This window comes from Cetorhinus maximus, chromosome 6, assembly GCF_964194155.1.
Source record: "Cetorhinus maximus chromosome 6, sCetMax3.hap1.1, whole genome shotgun sequence".
Lineage (NCBI taxonomy): Eukaryota > Metazoa > Chordata > Chondrichthyes > Lamniformes > Cetorhinidae > Cetorhinus > Cetorhinus maximus.
This window is the reverse complement of record NC_135884.1, coordinates 115,576,906-115,596,362: the sequence shown is the minus strand read 5'-3', so window position 1 is coordinate 115,596,362 and position 19,457 is coordinate 115,576,906. Positions and strand designations below refer to the sequence as shown.

The 19,457-nt window shown below is 44.0% G+C and overlaps 1 protein-coding gene across 8 annotated transcripts in view; it reads right to left on the bottom strand.

The window, feature by feature from the left end:
• neto2a (neuropilin (NRP) and tolloid (TLL)-like 2a) overlaps nucleotides 1-19,457 on the bottom strand; it is a 58,966-nt gene that overhangs the window by 14,358 nt on the left and 25,151 nt on the right. For 5 of the 8 annotated variants that reach the window (XM_078544332.1, XM_078544333.1, XM_078544330.1 and 2 more), the window contains 5 exons: nucleotides 13,000-13,077; nucleotides 12,117-12,257; nucleotides 11,559-11,807; nucleotides 10,297-10,341; nucleotides 10,058-10,185 (listed from right to left, as the gene is read on the bottom strand). In XM_078544332.1, the coding sequence (XP_078400458.1) occupies nucleotides 10,058-10,185; nucleotides 10,297-10,341; nucleotides 11,559-11,807; nucleotides 12,117-12,257; nucleotides 13,000-13,077 (641 nt within the window). The remainder of the gene's footprint in view (nucleotides 1-10,057; nucleotides 10,186-10,296; nucleotides 10,342-11,558; nucleotides 11,808-12,116; nucleotides 12,258-12,999; nucleotides 13,078-19,457) is intronic. The other 3 variants (XM_078544335.1, XM_078544337.1, XM_078544336.1) reach the window with 1 other exon arrangement.

Sequence of the window (19,457 nt, the reverse complement as noted above, 5' to 3'; positions counted from 1 at the left end):
GACCTTGATTAGAACAATAAGTCTACCTTCAGATAGTGGACTTACATTGATCATTCTTTTTACTAATTACTGTATAAATGCAGTTAGCATCTTTGCACTGCTATTTGTGCCCAATAGACATTGCCACTACAGTACTGTCTGGATAATGTGCCTCAATACACTGATGAGATTAGGTGTAACTCCTCCCCAGTGTAGCAACAATAGCATTTTTATAAGGTTGTTAAAAGAAAGTTAATTCAACATAGTTCATTTTATATAGTTTCCCAATGTTAAGCTCAATTAATGTCATGGTGTATTCTGTATGTGTTTGAAGCCAGATTATGAGCATAATGTTCTATGACTAACTTCTGCCTTAATATCAATATAGGTGACCAGTAAACCCTGGTCAGTTCACTTGTGCATATTTTGACAGAGCTATAGAATAATTGAGCTAAGAATGATCTCCACATATAATTCTAAATGGTGAACAATGCCACCATACCTGCACAACAATATTTCAATATAGTCCATTACAAAGGAAGTTTGAACACAAATCTCAAAGGGTGGTGTTCTGTCGTATTGAAGAGTCCAGCTTTTGATAGAACATTTGTTATAAGATTACTGAATCATTGTTCCCAAGTTTCATAATTACATGTAACACAAACTGTATGTGATAGGTTTGGATCCCAAGGACCATGTCATAATAAGGCTGAACTGTTGTAGCAAGCAGCAGATATATATTTGCCTGTGAAGCCTTACCAATGAGTGAAACAAAACACAACAAAGCAATGCTGAAAACAAATTTATCTCTGTTCCATTTCTGTAGCTCACAAAGCACAGGGATGCAGCATCTTGATTACTTTTTTTCAGTATTAATTGGGGAACATTATGTAAAGTGTCACTCTCTTTGTGCCCTACCTGATGCTAATCTGCATAATAATGACTCCATTAATCAATGTTGACTTTGTGGTATTGCTAATTGTTCAATATTAAAGGTTGAATGAAATAGTTTGTGCCCTTGGGATCACAGTTGCACTGGGTAGCAAATTGAATTTCATTTATCATATATTACAGTACTAGCATGCATGGTATGCTACTTTAAAACAGAGCACATCTTTCAAGGTCAATAGTAATTGAAATTGCTTATGAATGCTTTGTTCAAAAAATAAACGTTATTGATATGAATTATTTTATACTGCAGGATATATGATTGACATATTTGAAGGACATTTTCAAAGGTAATTTGGCAAACAAGACATGAAAAGGAAATAAATTGAACAATATTTTTAATCACTTATGTAGAAAGTAGTTAAATGTCAAGCGGCAGTTTACTTGCAGACTTCAATCTCACTGCCCTCAATGGCAAATCATATTAATCAGAATTTAAAGAAAACAAATGACTTTTGGCAGAGAAAAAGCATTGGCATATTTATGACCGTTGCATATCAATATCTCAGGTGTTTGATTGCTAATGGAAATAACTCAGGTGGGAATTTCTCTCTCTAAGTCATTATTCTTAATGTTAGTTATATCCCACCAAACTTAATATTATTTTCTGTGTGGGTTTAAGGCTGTAATATATTGTTACTGTTATTAATATTCTTAAAGCTAAGACAGTGGGTGTATTCTAACATTAGACAACCAATTACATTGCAGCAACTTCTTTATGATCAAAATTGTACAATAACTATATTTGCGTCTGTGAAATAAAACAACCTACTTGCACATTTTTACGAAATATGTACATTCAACTGGATAGTTCACAAAGGGCAGAATTTTGCCCTTGGCGGGGGTGGGTGGGGCGGTTGGGGCGCCAACCACTGCCCGCGATTGACACCGGACCGCAATTTTATGGGGATGGGCCAATTAAGGCCTGGCTGGCGTGGAACCCGAGTGGCAGTGCTCAACTCTGTGCGGGCGGGGGGAGGAAAGCAAGCAGGCCTAGCGTGAACTTCAAGCATGTGCGTGAAAGAGCGCTTCAATCTCCCTGAGGCACGGAGCTGCCTCAGGGAGATGAAGCATTGTCTAAAAAAAAATGAAGAAAATAAAAATGTCACAAAACATGTCCCCTCATGTGACTGTCACATGAGCAGGGGCATGTTTTTAATTCAAGTGTGAAATTTTTATCTCATTTTTATTTGCTTTAGGAAACCTCATCCCGCCCATGGGTGAGGTTTCCTAAAAAGTGCAAAGGCCGCTTGGTGTTTTCGCCTGCCTGCCAACCGTAAGGTTGGACGGGCAGCGTAAATTTGAATTTAATTACCTTTTTGATGGCTTTAATAGGCCTTTCTGGTGCGTGCCTGCCAAATGAAATATTCCGGAACTACACGATGACGTTGGGACGCTTGACTAACGTCATCGCGCATCATTTTACGCTCAGCCAGGTCGGGCACCCGCCCGCCCACCGAGCTCAATATTCTGCCCAAATACTTTTGATATTGTATTATAACCAAAAACAAACACAAAGTAATAGAAGTTAATTCAAATTCACTCTGATGGTGTACAACATCACATATGCATAGATCACTAGAATGTTGCAGTAACAGCACACAACTATGTCACTACACTATGAGACAATCCTTGGTGGTTGTTTAGGGTTTTAAAAAATTATCTATCAAGTAGCAAGTTAAGTTGTAACAGCTATTTCTGTAAAAATGTAGTTCGACATTAGTATATTCCTGTTGTTATGACTGTGAGACTTTATAAGATGGTTGTACTCTAATTCAAGGTAAAATAGAGCAGTTTGGGGAGTAGGATAGGACCTGATACAGGATCTGCCCAGAATGGGCCCATGTGACCTGGCTGCCATGGGGGCAGGGGCCCAGGTCAAGTCCTATTGAAAGTAAGGTGGAAACTTTAACTCTTGGACCCAAAGGAGGAAGCAGCTAGTTGAATCATCCCAGATTTGCACTAAGTGTATTAGCAGGCTTGAAAAATGACGTTTTACCCACGACATATATAAATGACTTGAATGAGGGAACCAAATGCAATATTTCCAAGTTTGCTGGCGACACAAAACTGGACAGGGTTGTGAGTTGTGAGGAGGATGCAAAGAGGCTTCAGGGCAATTTAGACAAGTTGTGTGTGTGGGCAAGCACATGGAAGATGCAGTATAACGTGGATAAATGTGGAGTTATACGCTTAGGTGTGAAAAACAGAAAGGCAGAGTATTATTTAAATGGGGATATATTGGGAAATGTGGATGGACAAAGGGATCTGGGTGTCCTTGTACACCAGTCAATGAAAGTAAATAGGCAGGTGCAGCAAGCAATTAGGAAGGCAAGTGGTATGTTGGCCTTCATTGTAAGAGGATTTGCATTCAGAAATAGGAATGTCTTACTGCAGTTGTACAAGGCCTTGGTGAGACCACACCTGGAGTATGGTGAGCAGTTTTGGTCTCCCTATCTAAGAAAGAATATACTTGCCATAGAGGGAGTGCAGCAAAGGTTCATTAGGCTGATACTGGAGATGGTAGGACTGTTGCATGAGGAGAGATTGGTTCGACTGGGCCTGTATTCAATAGAGTTTAGAAGAATGAGAGGGGATCTGATTGAAACGTATACAATTCTAACAGGGCTAGATAGACTACATGCAGGGAGGATGTTTCCCATGATTGGAGAGTCTAGAACCAGGGACCACAGTCTCAGGATACGGGGCAGTCCAGTTAGGACTGAGATGGGGAAAAGTTTCTTCACTCAGAGGGTGGTGGGTGGTCACCCTGTGGAATTCTCTACCACGGAAGGCTGTGGAGGCCAGGTCACTGAGTATATTCAAGAAAGAAATTGATAATTTTTTGGACATTAGGGGCTCAAGGGGTATGGAGAGAAAGTGGGAATATGGCGTTGAGATAGAGGATCAGCCATGATCATATTGAATGGCAGAGCAGGCTTGAAGGACTGAATGGCCTAATCCTGGTCCTAGTTTCTACGTGACTTTCCATGTGACTTTCACGTCATATCACCCTTTCCCGGCGCGTTCCACCTCATTAATAATGCATTCAGGGGAAACACATGGATCGCTGTGGGGGCGGCCTCAGATTTGCCCGTTACACCATTACCTCGCTGCTCCATCACTGCGGGCATCATATTTAAACTGCAGCCGCGCACACACTTCTCAATGCTTCCCAGCGAAGACATGGTCCCAAAAGCAGGGTGCAGCCCACCACCCCCCCTCCCCCACCGCAAATTCAGTGAGGCATCCCTGGGATGCCTTTTACCGTGGATGCCCGCCATGATGTCCTCTACTCTCGCTCTGACCGCAGGAGGCCCAACAGTCTCACCCCTCCGGCTTGGGAGGCGGTGGCAGTGATAGTCAGTGCCAATGCCGCACACAAGGGATCGGCCATCCAGTGCAGTAAAAGGATGAATGATCTCATCTGTGCCACCAGGGTAAGTCAACCATCTCATCACTCTCAACTCACCCACTCACAAGTCCATCACACATTCACTGGCATCTCACTCACTGCCAGCTCAAGGGACATTACTACTTACTCTCTCACACATGCCCTCACATCTCTCTCTGTCCTCATCTTCTCTGGAGATCGCCTCCCCATTCCGTCCATGGCTCCAGTCAGCACACATGCACGCCTGGCATCCTTCTCATTTGGCCTGGGATGCGCCTTGCTAACGCTCTCTCCATCTGTCTTTATGGAGGACAAGATGGCGCACAATCAATGGGAGAGGTTCCAGATCGGGGTTGGGGTACAGGACATCAAAGTCCTCAATCCGTTTGAGAGTCGTGCATTGGAGCTGGCCAGAGAGGATGTGGACCGTTCCTGTGGCAACAGTACGGTCGGTGGCAAGCATCCATGTGAGGATCCTGTACCACATCATCCCTCTGTCAATGTTATTCTGAGTCCACTGTTCAGTGTGTATTGCAGCTGCCAAGAATAATCTCCATTTATCCTTCTAAGCACATATGCCCTCAGGCAACCTTGGCCCAGACTCCAATGCCAAGAGCACATTGGATGAGGAGCCTGAGGGCAGCACAGTTGAAGACCTGTCACAGCGCTCACCCACACCCTCCTTCAGTGCAGTGACATACACCTCAGTGGGATTTAGATGTAGAGTAGCCTCGGGGGTCACAATCTGGTGAGCACAGCACACAATTTGTTCCACAGCAGGCAAAGGCAGGGACATCCGAGGTCAGTGGCACTTGGAGGACTGCTGGAGGCAAGGAATCTGCTGAGTCTGAGTCAGATGATGAGCGTCTGCAAGAGCGTTGATTCTTAATCTGTTGGTGGAGCTGCAAAGACAGGAACATCAGGAAAGAATATCTGGTGCACTCCTCAAATTGCAAGGGACGATGGAGGAGTCCGTCCACTTTCAGACTGAGATGATAGCACTGGCATGCTGACGCACCGAGGTCAACACTGTCAGGATGGCGGCCGCCATGGAGATCTTGGTCCAGGACGAGGCTCCTGCACTGCTGCGCGGGCTGAACTCCATCGCTGATGCCATAGTTGGCCTCCAGCACTGTCAACGTGAGAGGCGCGCAGGACAGCTCAATCTCACTCCAACTTCACCTTCTCCTCAAGGAGTCAGCCAGGGGCCCTTGGGCACTCATAGGGAGGACCAGCAGCTTGACACCCCAGGGCCATCTACCAGGTGACTCTGGGAATGTCCAACCGACCTGAATCACCTCTTCCTGTGACCTCATCATCTCCAGCTCCACAGGCTGAGGAGGGTGCACCTGACCCACAGCAGGATACTCAAATCAAAGCCGGGGCCCTCCAGGTCTTGGCTCTCCTGAGGATGCCCACCAAAGTCATCACAGACAGGGCACAGCAGTTAGCAGGCTGCCTCCACCTCCACTGTAGATGTCGGGGGAGCACCAAGATGTAACGGCAGGGTTAGGGAGGTGAAGAAGATGTAGTTGTACAGCCTGGGCATGGGTATTAATCACTTGTACATAATGTTCACTATTGTAAATAAACTCCCAAGAATGGCTCCTTGTCTATGGCTCCTTGTCATGATGAGCAGTATTTGTGTCATTCAGATGTTCCTGCACATCCATTTGTTCCTGCAAGTGTCTCAGTTCAGGGCCTCTTCCCTGTGCTTTGTGCAGCCTTCAGAGCAAAGTGATGGTCCGGCTTCACACTCACTGGACACATTAGTGATGCCTGCACCTCAATGCTGCTTGTCATTGCAGCCAGAATGTCGTGGGCAAGCGTCACAGAATTCTGTCACTGTGTACTCTCAGCATCTTTGAGGTGGGGCTGGTGCCCCAGCTCTTCAGCATCTGTGTCCGGTGACGGTGTGGTCCTGAAGGGGACAGGTGCTGAAGGCTGCCAAAGGATCAGGTGCACTTAAAATTTCATGGCTGCATCTCCATGATATGATCCTGATCACAGAGCGCGAGCGAGCTGCCCTCAGCCAGACAGGAGTCAGACATTCACAGAGGCAATGTGAAGATGTATGGTGTCCTCACTGCATGTTGTCATCATCCTCCTGGAATCTTGAAACTATTAGGGCCTCCACTGCATCTCCATGACACGAGCCTGAGCACTGAGGGTATGTGCACTGCCCTCAGCCACAGATGCAAGGTGAGGATGTCAGGACTATCCGCACTGCATCTCGTCATCATCTTCCATGAATCCTGCGGCTATTAGGGCCTCATGAGTGAGACTGCATCGTTCGGCCACTGCGATGGCCTCATCGCCTTCGAGAACCTCATCACCATTATCCCCTTTGACATCCGCCTCATTGGAGCAGACGTGCATCTCTTCCATCTCCTGCTCAGCCAGGTCCTCTCATTGTTGCAGCACCAGGTTGTGTAGCATGCAGCAAGCTACGATGATGTGTGACACCCTCTGAGGGCTGTATTGCAGTGCTCCACCAGGCCTGTTGAGGCACTGGAACCTCATTTTCAATATGCCTATCGTTTGCTCCTCCAAAGTCCGGGTTGCGACATGAGCCTTGTTATACCATGTCTCTGCTGCAGTCTGAGGCCGCTACATGGGCGTCATCAGCCACGTCCTCGGTGGGTAGCCACTGTCCCCGAGGAGCAAACCCTGCAGCCTCTGTGGACCCTGGAAAATGTCAGGGATCTGAGACCTGCAGAGAATGTAGGAGTTGTGGACACTCCCTGGGAATCATGCGCAGGCCCGCAGGATGCGTTTGTAGTGGTGGCAGACCAGCTGAACATTCACTAAGTGAAATTCTTGCAGTTGACATAGTTGACTGTATATTGCCATGGATATCTAAGCGTCACATGAGTGCAGTCGATGGTACCCTGCACCTGTGGAAAACCAGAAATCACTGCAAATCTCAGCGCTCTTGCTTCCTGGTTTGCCTGATCCCGGGCGAAATGCACAAAGCTCTGTGCCTTTGTGAAGATGGCGTCCATGACTTCCTGGATATACTTGTGGGTGGAGGCCTTGTGAGATCCCACACAGGTCGCCTGTGGAGCCCTGGAAAGAGCCACTGGCTTAGAAATTGAGTGCCACAGTCTCTTTCATAGCTACTGGCAGTGGATGCCCTCCATGTCCCCGTGGCGTCAAATCCTGCAGCAGGTGGCATATGTGGCCAACCAGTTCCCTAGACATGTGCAGTCTTCGGCGACACTGTATCTCAGTCATCTGCAGGAATGACAAGCGCCATCTATAGACCCTGGGTCTAGCAAGGCGCCTACGAGCAACAGCTCGCTGTGGATCTTCAGCTGCGTGTGCAGCAGTCCCTGCCACACCTTAATCTTAAGGGTGGTGCTCCTCCTATTGGTGAGCCAGGTGCCTCCATCACACTCTTCTCCTTCTTCTCTGGTCTCTGTAAGCCATGATGCATACCGCTAGATCACTGGGCTCCACGATCCTGATGTTCTCCTCCTGCAGTTTCAAAGAGAGAGACGCATGGATAAGCATATGTTTCCTAAAGACTTGGTTAAGTCTCCGCCTCTGGCTGCGTCTCAGGCCCCTTCACTCATGTCAAAGAGTGCTGGCCACCACTTGGATGGCCAATGTGCAGTGTGCTTCAAGGCTGTCTGAAACTCTACCCACGTCCACCCCACTCCATTTGACTGATTGACGGCAGCTTCAGCCACTGGACTGCATGCTGTGCTCTCAGTTCAGGTATAGGCATTCTCCTAACCTGCACTGCAAGGCTGTGCTGTTAGCTTGAGCTATGAGTGATAATGGTCCAAACCTGAATAAAGGCATTGTAAGAGGCTCTGAGCGCCTCCACCAGTGACTACACCATGGCCACCTTTCGCAAAGGGGTTCTACAACTTGCCCAGTCATCCAATTGTTCTGCATTAATTCGCAGTCTGCGCCCAAGGGCTGAAAAGTTCTGGAGCATTTGGTGGCACTTTCATGCTTTTGCATTGCTTGAGTGGGCAGAAAATCTTCAGAGGCCTGACTCCAAGCATGTCAATGGAGCTGCTGCTGAACGGTCTCAGCTGCGGAAGAATGCTTACTTTTGACAAGCTTTTCCAAGTATGTGGCCGCTTCCCCCACCCTTTCCCTACCCTGGCATGTGTATACTTCCAACAGTTTGTGCTGACTGCCGCCCCACCCACTAGCCCCGCCCGCATTGGAGCCCTTGCCCCGGCACCACACTGAAAGCCAGCTGGGAAAAAGCGACTTGCCTGTGGCCTCTCTGCTCCCTCCACGAATGCGCGGCGCCTCTTCCTTGATGTCCTACAGGCAATCCTTGCGAGCACTGTGCAAGGTTGTGTACACTCACCTCCGAGTTCCCCTCGAAGCTCAGCTCACCAGGTGCACACCTTTTAAAGGCAGTCATAAATCACGCCGTTCTGAATGCCATTGCATGAGGTAAATTTGACATGGGGGGATGATTTTGGTGTGCGGGCACAATGATGAGATGCAAATGCATTGAAATTATGTTCCCGACATTGGACAGTGGGAAACGCAGCCCACCAGTGACGGGCAGAGAGGACGATCGCAAAGTAGTTTCATGATGGTATATAGCTGATTGTTGGCCCTCTCGCCGGCAAACATACCCGCCACCACGGGAGGCAAAAGTTCTGGCCATAGACTCTCAGGGATAGTCAGACTGAGACTTTTGGAGAAGAACACCCACAATAGGCTGCTATACCAGGCAGAAGAAAAGGACTGCTTTTGGATTACGCACCAAGCAGAGGGCTGGTGAGAGCAGAACCCACGTTTGAGGAAACAAGAATTGTGAAGAGTTAAAAATCACAGAACCACCAAAGGGTACCTTGCAATGGGATGTCTATATGATTATGCCCAAAGAGTTGAATGAAGCGGACTTTGTTTAAAAGGATGCTGGAAGATCCATCCTGGTGAAGCAAGGAGAAGAGATTCTGTTAGAGCTGTTGGACTCTAAACACAAGACTACATCTCTGCATAGAGTGCAGTGTAATGTACAAACACGGCATGGGATTTTCAGTTGTAGTAAGAAGTTACGAGGGAATAACTTTTTCTGTAGTTCAGTGTATTAGCTGCCTGCTAAGTAATGTTTAGTCTATGTTGATTTTAGTGCGTTTGTTACGGCAAAAGTCTTAAAACGTGGAATCTTGTTGTGTGATACTTTGAGTTGGTCACTGGGAAATTCATATCTCTTTTTAAAAACTATCAATCTCTACGGGGATTGTAATGCTATTAAAAATCTGCCTGTTATAGAGAATTGTAATTAGTATTTTACTTTTGTCTAATTCTATTTTTAAAGAAAAGTACTGGCCAAAGAAACTTTTTTGAAGTTTTTCTTTTGCATGGATTGTTGGCACAGATTGAGATAGATGCTAAGAAAGATCAATGAGAGTAAAGTAAAAAATTCCTTGCTATTGATTTTCAATATTTTGAGATTTGAATTTATTGTGGGGCATAGCTAATGTGGAGAATTCAATGACAATTTAAATGCAAGCTGTACCTTGAGTCCACAAACAAGTATGAGGACCAATAAATGTTTTCCAGGAAGCCACTTACTAAACAATGTTTTTTGCCTTTCCTCTCTTCAGTTCTAAGTGGCACTGCTCTGAAACTGCCAAGTGTTTTTGTTTGAACACGATGCTATAAATGTTCTATCATACGAAGCTCTGGATAGGAACCTCAATTAAAGATTCTCTCCGTGCATTGTCTTCTGTAAGTATAAACATAACATACTTTAGCTCTTGGCGGGGCTCTTATTGTCCAAATGCAGTCAATTGCTTCTCCGGGTTTTATTTTCTCCTCTTGTTCCACTTGACTAGAATAAATAATCCCATCAGGCCCTGATAGTTCAAACTGGCAATCTAGAGAGTGAAAATACCAATATTTACTGGAAAAAGAACAAGAAAATGTTAACACTTTAAAAATAAAACTGGTGTTAAAAATTCATCTTGAACATATAATGGCGATCATACCTGGAATGGGGTTCAAGATTCCACCAAGGTAGATAAAATCAGGATCTGTGAAAGTAGAAAATTATGATTGTATTTTCAATTTAAATGACATGTTAAATCATGTAACATCTGATAAATGTGTCCAAAAAGCTTGTCTTTTTAGAAGAACCTGACACAAAGGAAAATGGTCATGGTTATTGGAGGCCAATCATCACATCCCCAGGATATTGCTGTAGGAATTTCTCAGCAAAAACGTACCGGAGCAGTTGGACAAATCCACGTTGGGCTGACAAGTGGCAAGTAATAGTTATGTCACATAGGTGTCATGTAATAGCCGTCTCCTACAAGAGAAAATCAGCTTCAACAGCCCAAAACCATGGAGTCCTCTACCATCAACATCTTGATGGTCAACTTTGGCCAGAAGATTAACTGGACCAGCCATATCAACTCTTTATCTGCAATAGTGGGTAGAGGCTGGGTGAATGGCTCACCTCATGATTTCTCAAAGACTTTTCTCCACCTACAAGATTCAAGTCAGTAATGTGATGCAATACGTACCACTTTTTTGGATGGGCGCAACTGCAAATCATGCAAGAAGCTTGACGCCATGCAGAATGGAGCACCAATCATTAGTGATCAGTGCCAATACCTTGGGTTCAATATCCATCTGCTTGCACTGCAGTTGCAGTACGCCCTAACTATAGGATTCATCGTACCAACTCACAAAGACTACTTCAAAAGCATCTCCTTCCTCATTGATCTGTATTATCAAGGACTCCAGTACAAACGTCACAAGAACATTATCAATTTCTAGTTCCCCTATAAGTTACACAGCATCCCAGTTTGAGCATATATTGCCATTCCTTCACTGTCATTAGTCAAAAGACTTGAAATTCATTAACTAACACCATTGTGGGAGCATTATCATCACCTTACAGTTCAAGGACAAGGCTCTCTACTACTTTTGTTAGAACAACAATGGATGAGCAATTAATGTGTCCATTACAGCACAACAACAATTTATTTTTCAAATTGGGCCATGGCTGAAGCTTTCAACATATTTAGTTCACTTAAATCAAACATTGGACATATTGAACAGGGCTTTCAACTTTGGTAGGGGCCTAAATGAATGGTGGCAGATTGGCCTTTCATAGAACAGCAAATCAGGCGGGGTGAATAATGAACAGCCAAATTGCTACCTCTTGTATGATGCCCTCATAACAGTTGATAGTATACCCATTGAAAACCTTTTCAGTTTCTCCAAATAATAATAAATTAATTACCTGGTACAAAAGAGTATTTTGCTCGAAATCCGAAACCTTCTAACTCCTCATCTGATGTAAACTTTATCCATAAGAACCTCCCAGATGATTTAATGAGTGATGGACTTTTTTGACCACAGTAACGGTTTATCACATGGGAGAATCCAAATGGTCCATCTCTGATCTCCAGGTGATCAAATCGACAATCCCATGAAGGTTCAATGCTATAAGGTTCGTCAAAAGTGAGTTCAATTCGCTGGCGTGGGGCCGCTGCAAATACAGCAAAATGGTAACAAATGTAGTTCTTGGAGGTCAAGGCGTACATTCAGGTTCAAGATGCATTCAGTTATCAAAGGAATGTTCTCATCATCTCTGAGAACGTTTCAAGCAGGAGGGCTATAGCTGTGCAATGTTGTGACAAGCTTCCAGTTTAGCAATTTTAACAAATTATGTCATGTCATTGTTCAAGCAAACACTGTAGATAATCCCTACTAATAAACATGGACGGATCTTTGTTGAGATTGACATGGGCTCCAACTAGTACCATAGAGTTATTTGGGAATGAGTAAATCACATTACCTTCCAGTATGTAGATACATTCTCTATTGGGAGGATAAGCATTCGGGTAATTTGGTGAGGCAAAATATCCACCATTGTCATTCCGAACCCAAACTCCACATTGCTTTCCTGACCTGTGATGTGGTATAGTGTTCTGTAACTCTGTAAAATGAAGTAATTCAGCATGAGATACAAATTATAATTCCAAAATTGATATACAGTTGATATATGGCTGGTAGGTGGCTCGTACATGCCTAGAACAGATACAATTATAATACGTGTTTAATAGATCATTATGCTTTGGAATCATTAATATCCCTTAGCTAATAAAGCAAGTCAACTATATGCTTTGCTTAAGAACAATGGTTGGAGTGTGCATGTGTAAGAACGGGCAAGAAGAACATGCACAGATCAGTAAAGAATCTACTGAATGTGAGTTATGAACAGAGATGGCTGCCTAAATGCAAAAATATGGGTGTGGTTTAGACTTGAATGGTTAGAAGCAGATTTTAGACAGATTCAAATGGAAGTGTACCATTTGCACCCAATTTTCTGAGGTATGCTTATTGGCATAATGTGTAAAGGGAGATTGCTGGCTGTAGAAGAGGCAAACTATGTAAATGACATTTAAAGGACAGAGACAATTAAACTAGAGAGTCACAATAGGCTGAAAAACTTACAGAAAGCCTTTGGGAAAGCTCATCAGCTCATTTGCCAAGGTTGAAGGGGCAAGGGGCTAAAAAAATGACAGGTAAAAGTGATGCAAAAAAAAACTAAGGTGCAGGTACGAGTAGGCAGGCAAGGGACAGAAAAGCCCTTTGTGCTATTCAACAGCACTTCCCCCCTGGCCACTGTTGAAATATGCCTGTAAGGAGATGGAGCTAACTTTCAGACTGCAGCTTACCATTATTGTCACTGGATATGCCATCTCTATGTGCATGGACGGCATAGTTCTGCAGTTGATTCTCTGATGACCTGGACCCTGTGAAGATAAGTCACCATGGTCATTGCCAGTTAGATATGCCAGGGTTTCACTTATAATTGGTAGCACCTTGATGGATACAGCCAATCAGGTTATGCTGGATGTGGTACACCTTCTTCCATGCAGTTTCGCTGAAAGCATAAGATATTGTGATTGGGGTGCTTCTGGTAAAGCATCCAGTATTATGGTTAGTCAGGCATTCGCATATCATACTGGTGCCATTCCAATCAGAATTATAGAGTAATACAGCACAGGAGAAGACCATTCAGCCTGTCTTACCTGTGCTGGCTCTTTGAAAGAGCTTTTTAATTAGCCCCAAGGCCCCTGCTCTTTCCCATAGTGCTGCAATCTTTTCCACTTCAGGTATTTATCCAATTACCTCTTGAAAGTTATTATTGAATCTGCTTCCACCAATCAATCGGTGAGCCTGGAGGTATGGGAGCATGAGCAATAGTGAGATCAAACAATCAAGTAGCACAAGGGAAGAAGCTAATTGGTGATAGCTGATGAGTTTTTTTGTCCTGATCAGGAACAAGTCTTGTTTATTTCTGGTAAGTTTAAACAATAGTCTAATAAATAGAGGTATGGCAGGGAATCTCTGTTCCATCAAATGCAAATCCTGTGCCATGTGGGAACTCCAGGTTACTTTTCATGTCATGGACGACCACACATGAAAGAAGTGTTGTCGGCTGGAGGAGCTGAAGCTTCAATGTGGGAGCTTGAGCAGCAGCTGGTGTTACTGCAGTGTATCCGTGAGGCTGAGAGTTACATTGATAGCATATTTCTGGAGATGGTCATGCTACAGCTTAAAAGTGTGCACGCAGAGAGTGAATGGGTGATCACCAGAGAAACAAGGAGGGCCAAGCAGGTAGTGCAGGAGCCCTGTGGGTGCATCTTGCTCTCTATTAATGTTCTGCTCTGAATACTGGTGCGACAACAGTTCCTCTGGGGAGTACAGTCAGAGTCAAGTACTTTGCACCATGGGTAGCTCAGCTGTAGGGTGGGAGGTTGGGGCTGATGGAGGAGAAAGCTCAGAAAACTAACTCAAATGTGATATGGATTCAATGCTTGGGGATCAGACAGATGTAATTCAAGGAGGCTATGTTGCCTCCCTGATATCAGGGTCATGGATGAGACTGAGTGGCTGAAGAACATTCTGAGGGTGTGGATGAACAGCCAGAGGTTGTGGTCCATATTGGTCCCAATAACATATGGAGAGAAAAGGGGATGAGGTTGTGAGGGATTAGGCAGATTTTGGGGAGCTAGGAAATAAATTAATAAGCAGAACCTCAAAAGTAGCAATCTCTGAATTACTCCCAGTGCCATGCATTAGTGAGTACAGACATAGGGGGATAGTGCAGATGAATGTTTAGGTGGAGAGATGGTGCATGAGGGAGGGCTTTAAATTTCTGAGACATTGAGACCTGCACAAACTAGGTGGGGTTGCAGCTAAACAGGGTCTCGTGGTGGAGAGGTTTGCTACTGCTATTGGGGAGGGTTTAAAGCAACTTGGCAGGGTTACAGGAACCTGAGCATAGGTTTAAAAGGGAGAGAAGCAAAGCTGGGAATGGAAGGCAGGAAAAAAGTGAGCAAATGTGGAAAATAGAGAAAACAAAAGGACAGGAAATAAACAAAGCAGTTTGGAAGTTATGATCACCACGGGGATTGTAAAACAAAATAACCAAATTTACTGAATGGCCCCGAAATGGACAAATTACCAACAAGATTTCACTTTTTGTAGCTTTTGCTCTAACACAAATCAGAACCAAAGTAAATGAAACAGGAAAATAATACTTCAAATGACAAAACAAATATATGTCTTACACAACCACAAATACCACACATGCCCCAAATACATGTGGCAGTATGTAGCTACACAGTTCCACATTATGCTGTCCTTTATTCATGCAGGGTGGGTCAGAAGTCTTATCCAAAAACAGCTTTCACCTTCAAGCTTCACAGTTACAATTATCATCAGCAAGGCATACTTCGACAAACCCTCTCTCTCTTGGGTCACAATAGTAATGATGGTGCAGCTTTCCAGAGTTCCTCTACAACCGACCAATCAATAACGCCACGATTCAGGATTTGGCAACTTTTGGAAAACACCCAGCTTATCAAAATGTCTGACCTATTCACACAGCTTTCCAGGTTTTATACCTTTTTATGACTTGGATTAAGAGTTAGAAGGCACGAGAGCTAAATTTGAAGATGACACCAATATAGGTGGGAAAGTAAGTTGCAATGAAGAAATAAGAAATTTACAAATGGATATAGACAGGTTAGGTGAATGGGCCAAAATTTGGCAGATGGAGTTTAACGTGGATAATTGAGAGGTTATCCATTTTGGTCAGAAGAATAAAAAGGCGACTTATTATTTAAATGGAGAGAAACCTCAGAATGCTTCAGTGCAGAGGGATCTGGGTGTCCTCGTGCATGAATTGCTGAAAGCTAGTATGCAGGTACAGCAGGTCAGGGTGGGGTTGCAGCTAAAGGAAGGCCGATGGAATTTTGGCATTTATTGCTAAAAGAATAGAGTGTAAAAATAGGGAAGTGTTGTTGCAAATGTACGAGGCATTGGTGAGACTGCACCTGGAGTACCGTGCACAGTTTTGGTCCCCTTACTTGAGGAAGGATGTAGTTGCATTGGAGGCGGTTCAGAGGAGGTTCACTAGATTGATTCCAGAGATGCGGGGCTTTTCTCATGAGGAGAGATTGAGCAGTTTAGGCCTATACTTTAGAGTTTAGAAAGATGAGAGGAGATCTAATTGAGGTATATAAGATGCTAAAGGGGATAGACAAAGTAGACGTGGAGCAGATGTTTCCCCTTGTGGGGCATTATAGAATGAGAGGCCATAGTTTTTGGCTAAGGGCTGGTAGATTTAAATCAGAGATGAGGAGGAATTACTTTTCTCAAAGGGTTGTGAATCTGTGGAATTCACTACCTCAGAGTGCAGTGGATGCCGGGCTGCTGAATAAATTTAAGGAGGAGATAGACAGATTTTTAATTAGTAACGGGTTGAAAGGTTATGGGGAGAGGGCGGGAAATTGGAGTTGAGGCCGAAATGAGATCAGCCATGATTGTAATGAATGGCGGGGCAGGCTCGAGGGGCTGAATTGCCTACTCCTGCTCCTAGTTCTTATGTTTAGCTGGGTCACACAGTGTTTCCAAGAGCTCCTGTTTCCTTTTCTGTCAAACAGAAAAACTCACCTCTTCCTGGAGAGATTTACTTCTTCTCCTTAAAAGAATTGTGTGTGTTCCTCTTTCTGTCTCTGTTTGCTTTCTCTTTGTCTTCTCTCTGTATCTGGCTACATGGCTTTTTGTATCTTAACTTCCTTCCTATTAGTACAACTGCCAGGTCAAGGGTTGCCAAGTCAGATGGACCATTATTTCTTGCTATTCAAGAAAATTATAATTGATCCCTTTATCATTGATGCAAACTCTTCAACATCTTTTTCAAACATTCTTAAAAATAATTACAGATTCCACAGACATTTTAAACAAATTACTAATTTTCCTTACTGTACTGCGTCCAGATCTAAGGTTGTCACACAGTACTTAGTAGTGTATACTTTAAGGAATCTAATGCATAAGGCAGTTGAGCTGAGGGCAGGGGTGGACACTTGGAAGTATATCATAGCTATTGCTGAAACATGGCTTAATGAAGGGCAGAAATGGCAGCTCAACATTGCTAGTTATAGGGTTGTCAGATGCAACCAGTTCTGCTGCAGGATTACCAACAATCCTTACTCTAATTGTTTATGAAGTGTGGGTGATTTATTTAAGTGCACGGCCCTTTTAAATTTTTTGCCCAATCGCATATGCATAGTAACTTAAAGGGGCCGACTTGTGTGTGGCCTGCACTGGGTCGCTGCTTGCTGCACTGCCACAGAGCTTACAGGGAACATTGATTACCCACCTGAAATGTTAATTCTGTTTCTCTGCAGATGCTGCCAGACTTGCTGAGTTCATTAAGCGTTTTCTGTTTTTGTTTCAGATTTTCAGCATCTGCAGTACTTTGCTCTTGTTAAAGTAAAGGGGGGAGTTCAGGACTTAATTTTAGGGAATGAAGCTGGGCAGGTGGAAGGGTTATCAGGGGGACAGCATTTTGGTGGTTGTCACGGACAGGGGAGAGATGTAGGATTATTTCTCCTTTTTTCCACTACTCGATTGACCGCAACAAGATGTATTTTTGAGAAGGAGCACCCCCCCGCTTTGTTAGATTTCAAATTTGCAGACACCAAGGTCACTGAATTTGAGTTTCCGTAAATGTCCAGAGAAAAGTAACAGTTAATTCCATAAGTGATCTGTTGAATCCTAATGTCTCTTCAATGGAAGGTCCTCCAAAAGGACATTTACATTTTAATTTCCAAAGGCATGTCCAGACATGCATTAGTCCCTGTCTGTACAGAAACCACAAAAGAAGTCACCTGACCTCCTGGACTCCATTTTGCCGAGGTAAATTGTTCATATTCTATTCTCCTTTTAAAAAGTAAAAATGTCCATCTTCCTCATCAGTTCACAGGCATATGATGCGAGCGTAACGTGGTTGTGATCATAACTCAGTTGGATTTACCATAGTTATAGAAAAGGACAAAGACCAAAGGAAACAGTTCTCAATTGGGAAAGGTTACTTTTACTAAGCTAATATATGATTTAACAAAAGCAAACTGGAAACAACTACATGAAGAGAAATCAGAGTCAGAGCATTGGGAGGCATTCAAGAAGGAGAGTTCAGAGCAAATATGTTCCCAAAAAGAGAAAGGATGGAGCTCCCAAATCTAGAGCCTCCCTGAATATCAAGGAGCATATAGAGCAGGAAAGACAAAAGGAGAATATTATGACAGATACCAAGAACCCAGTGGTCCAGATCTTCCAATCCCTATAGCAGTGAGCACTGAGGGGTTGCGGGGTGAAATGAGCATCATTGGGGGAGGGGGAGTGGGTTAGCTGTGCCAGGTGAGGCTGAGGGGAACCTAACGATGACAGGGACATGTAAAAACTCTGCAAGTCAATGAACTGAAGAGAAACCTTAAGGAATGCTTCTTCAGTTCATGATGGGAAAGGGTGTGTGGCTTCACTGGAATTATGTTTCTCCACTAGGCCTCTGCACTCTGCTTGCTGATGAATCTAAGCTGAAGCTGGAGCAGGAAGGCCCTAAGGCTCCAGCATTAAAAATTAAGGGGGCACTCCCCAACTCACCGAAGATCTGGACCAATATTTTGGGACAGGGTAGGCTGAGGAGCAATGTAATTGATGTGTATAAATTTACATTGGAGCAAGTTAGAGTGGGTAGGAAGAAACTAGTTCCCTTAGCAAAGAGGTCAATAATCAGGGGACACAGATTTAAAGCAATTTGTTGAACGATTAGAGGAGAGTTGTGGAGAATTTGTTTTCGCCAAGGGGATCATGGGGGTCTGGAACTCACTGACTGAAAGGGTAATAGAGGCAGAAACCCTGATTGCATTTTTAAAAGTATTTGGATATGCATCTGAAATGCTGAAATATACAAAGCTACAGCTATGGTAAGTAGGTTTAGGCTGAATAGTTCTTTTTTTGATCAGCACAGATACAATAGGCCAAAGGGTCATAAATTTCTGATTCTCTGATTCACTCTTTCAGGCAGTGCATTCCAGATCATAATATTCAGTTCCATTCACAAGTCCTCAGCTAATGAAGCAGTCTGTGATCATATGAGGGCTGTGGAAACTCAATCATTGAACATGTTGAAGACAGAAGTCAATCAGTTTCTGGAGACTAATGACATCAAGGGATATGGAGATAGTGTGGCAAACATTGAGGTAGATGATCAGCCATGATCTGATTGAACGGTGGAGCAAGCTTGCTGGGCCAAATGGCCTACTCCTGTTCCTATGTTCCTATGCTGCAAGATCCGACTAACATTCAGCCTTGGGCTGGTAAGTAGCAAGTAACATTCATACCACACAAGTGCCGGGCAATACCCATCTCCAACAAAAGAAATTATAACCACCTTTCCTCAATATTTAATGATATTACCATCATTGAATCTCTTATTGTCAACATGTTGAGGTCACCATTGACCAGAAATTTAAATGGACTAGCCACATAAATACATGAGCCAGTCAGATGCTGGGTATACTGCAATAAATAACTCACCTCCAGACTTCCCAAAGTCTGTCCACCAACTACAAGGCACAAGTCAGGAGTGTGATGGAATACTCTCCACTTGCCTGGATGAATGCAGCTGTAACAACACTCAGGAAGCTCAACACCATCCAGGACAAAGTGGCCCACTTGATTGGCACCCCATTCACTGTCTTAACAGTTTGTTCCCTCCACCTTTAGTGCACTGTAGACGCAGTGTACACCATCTACAAGATGCACTGCAATAGCTCGC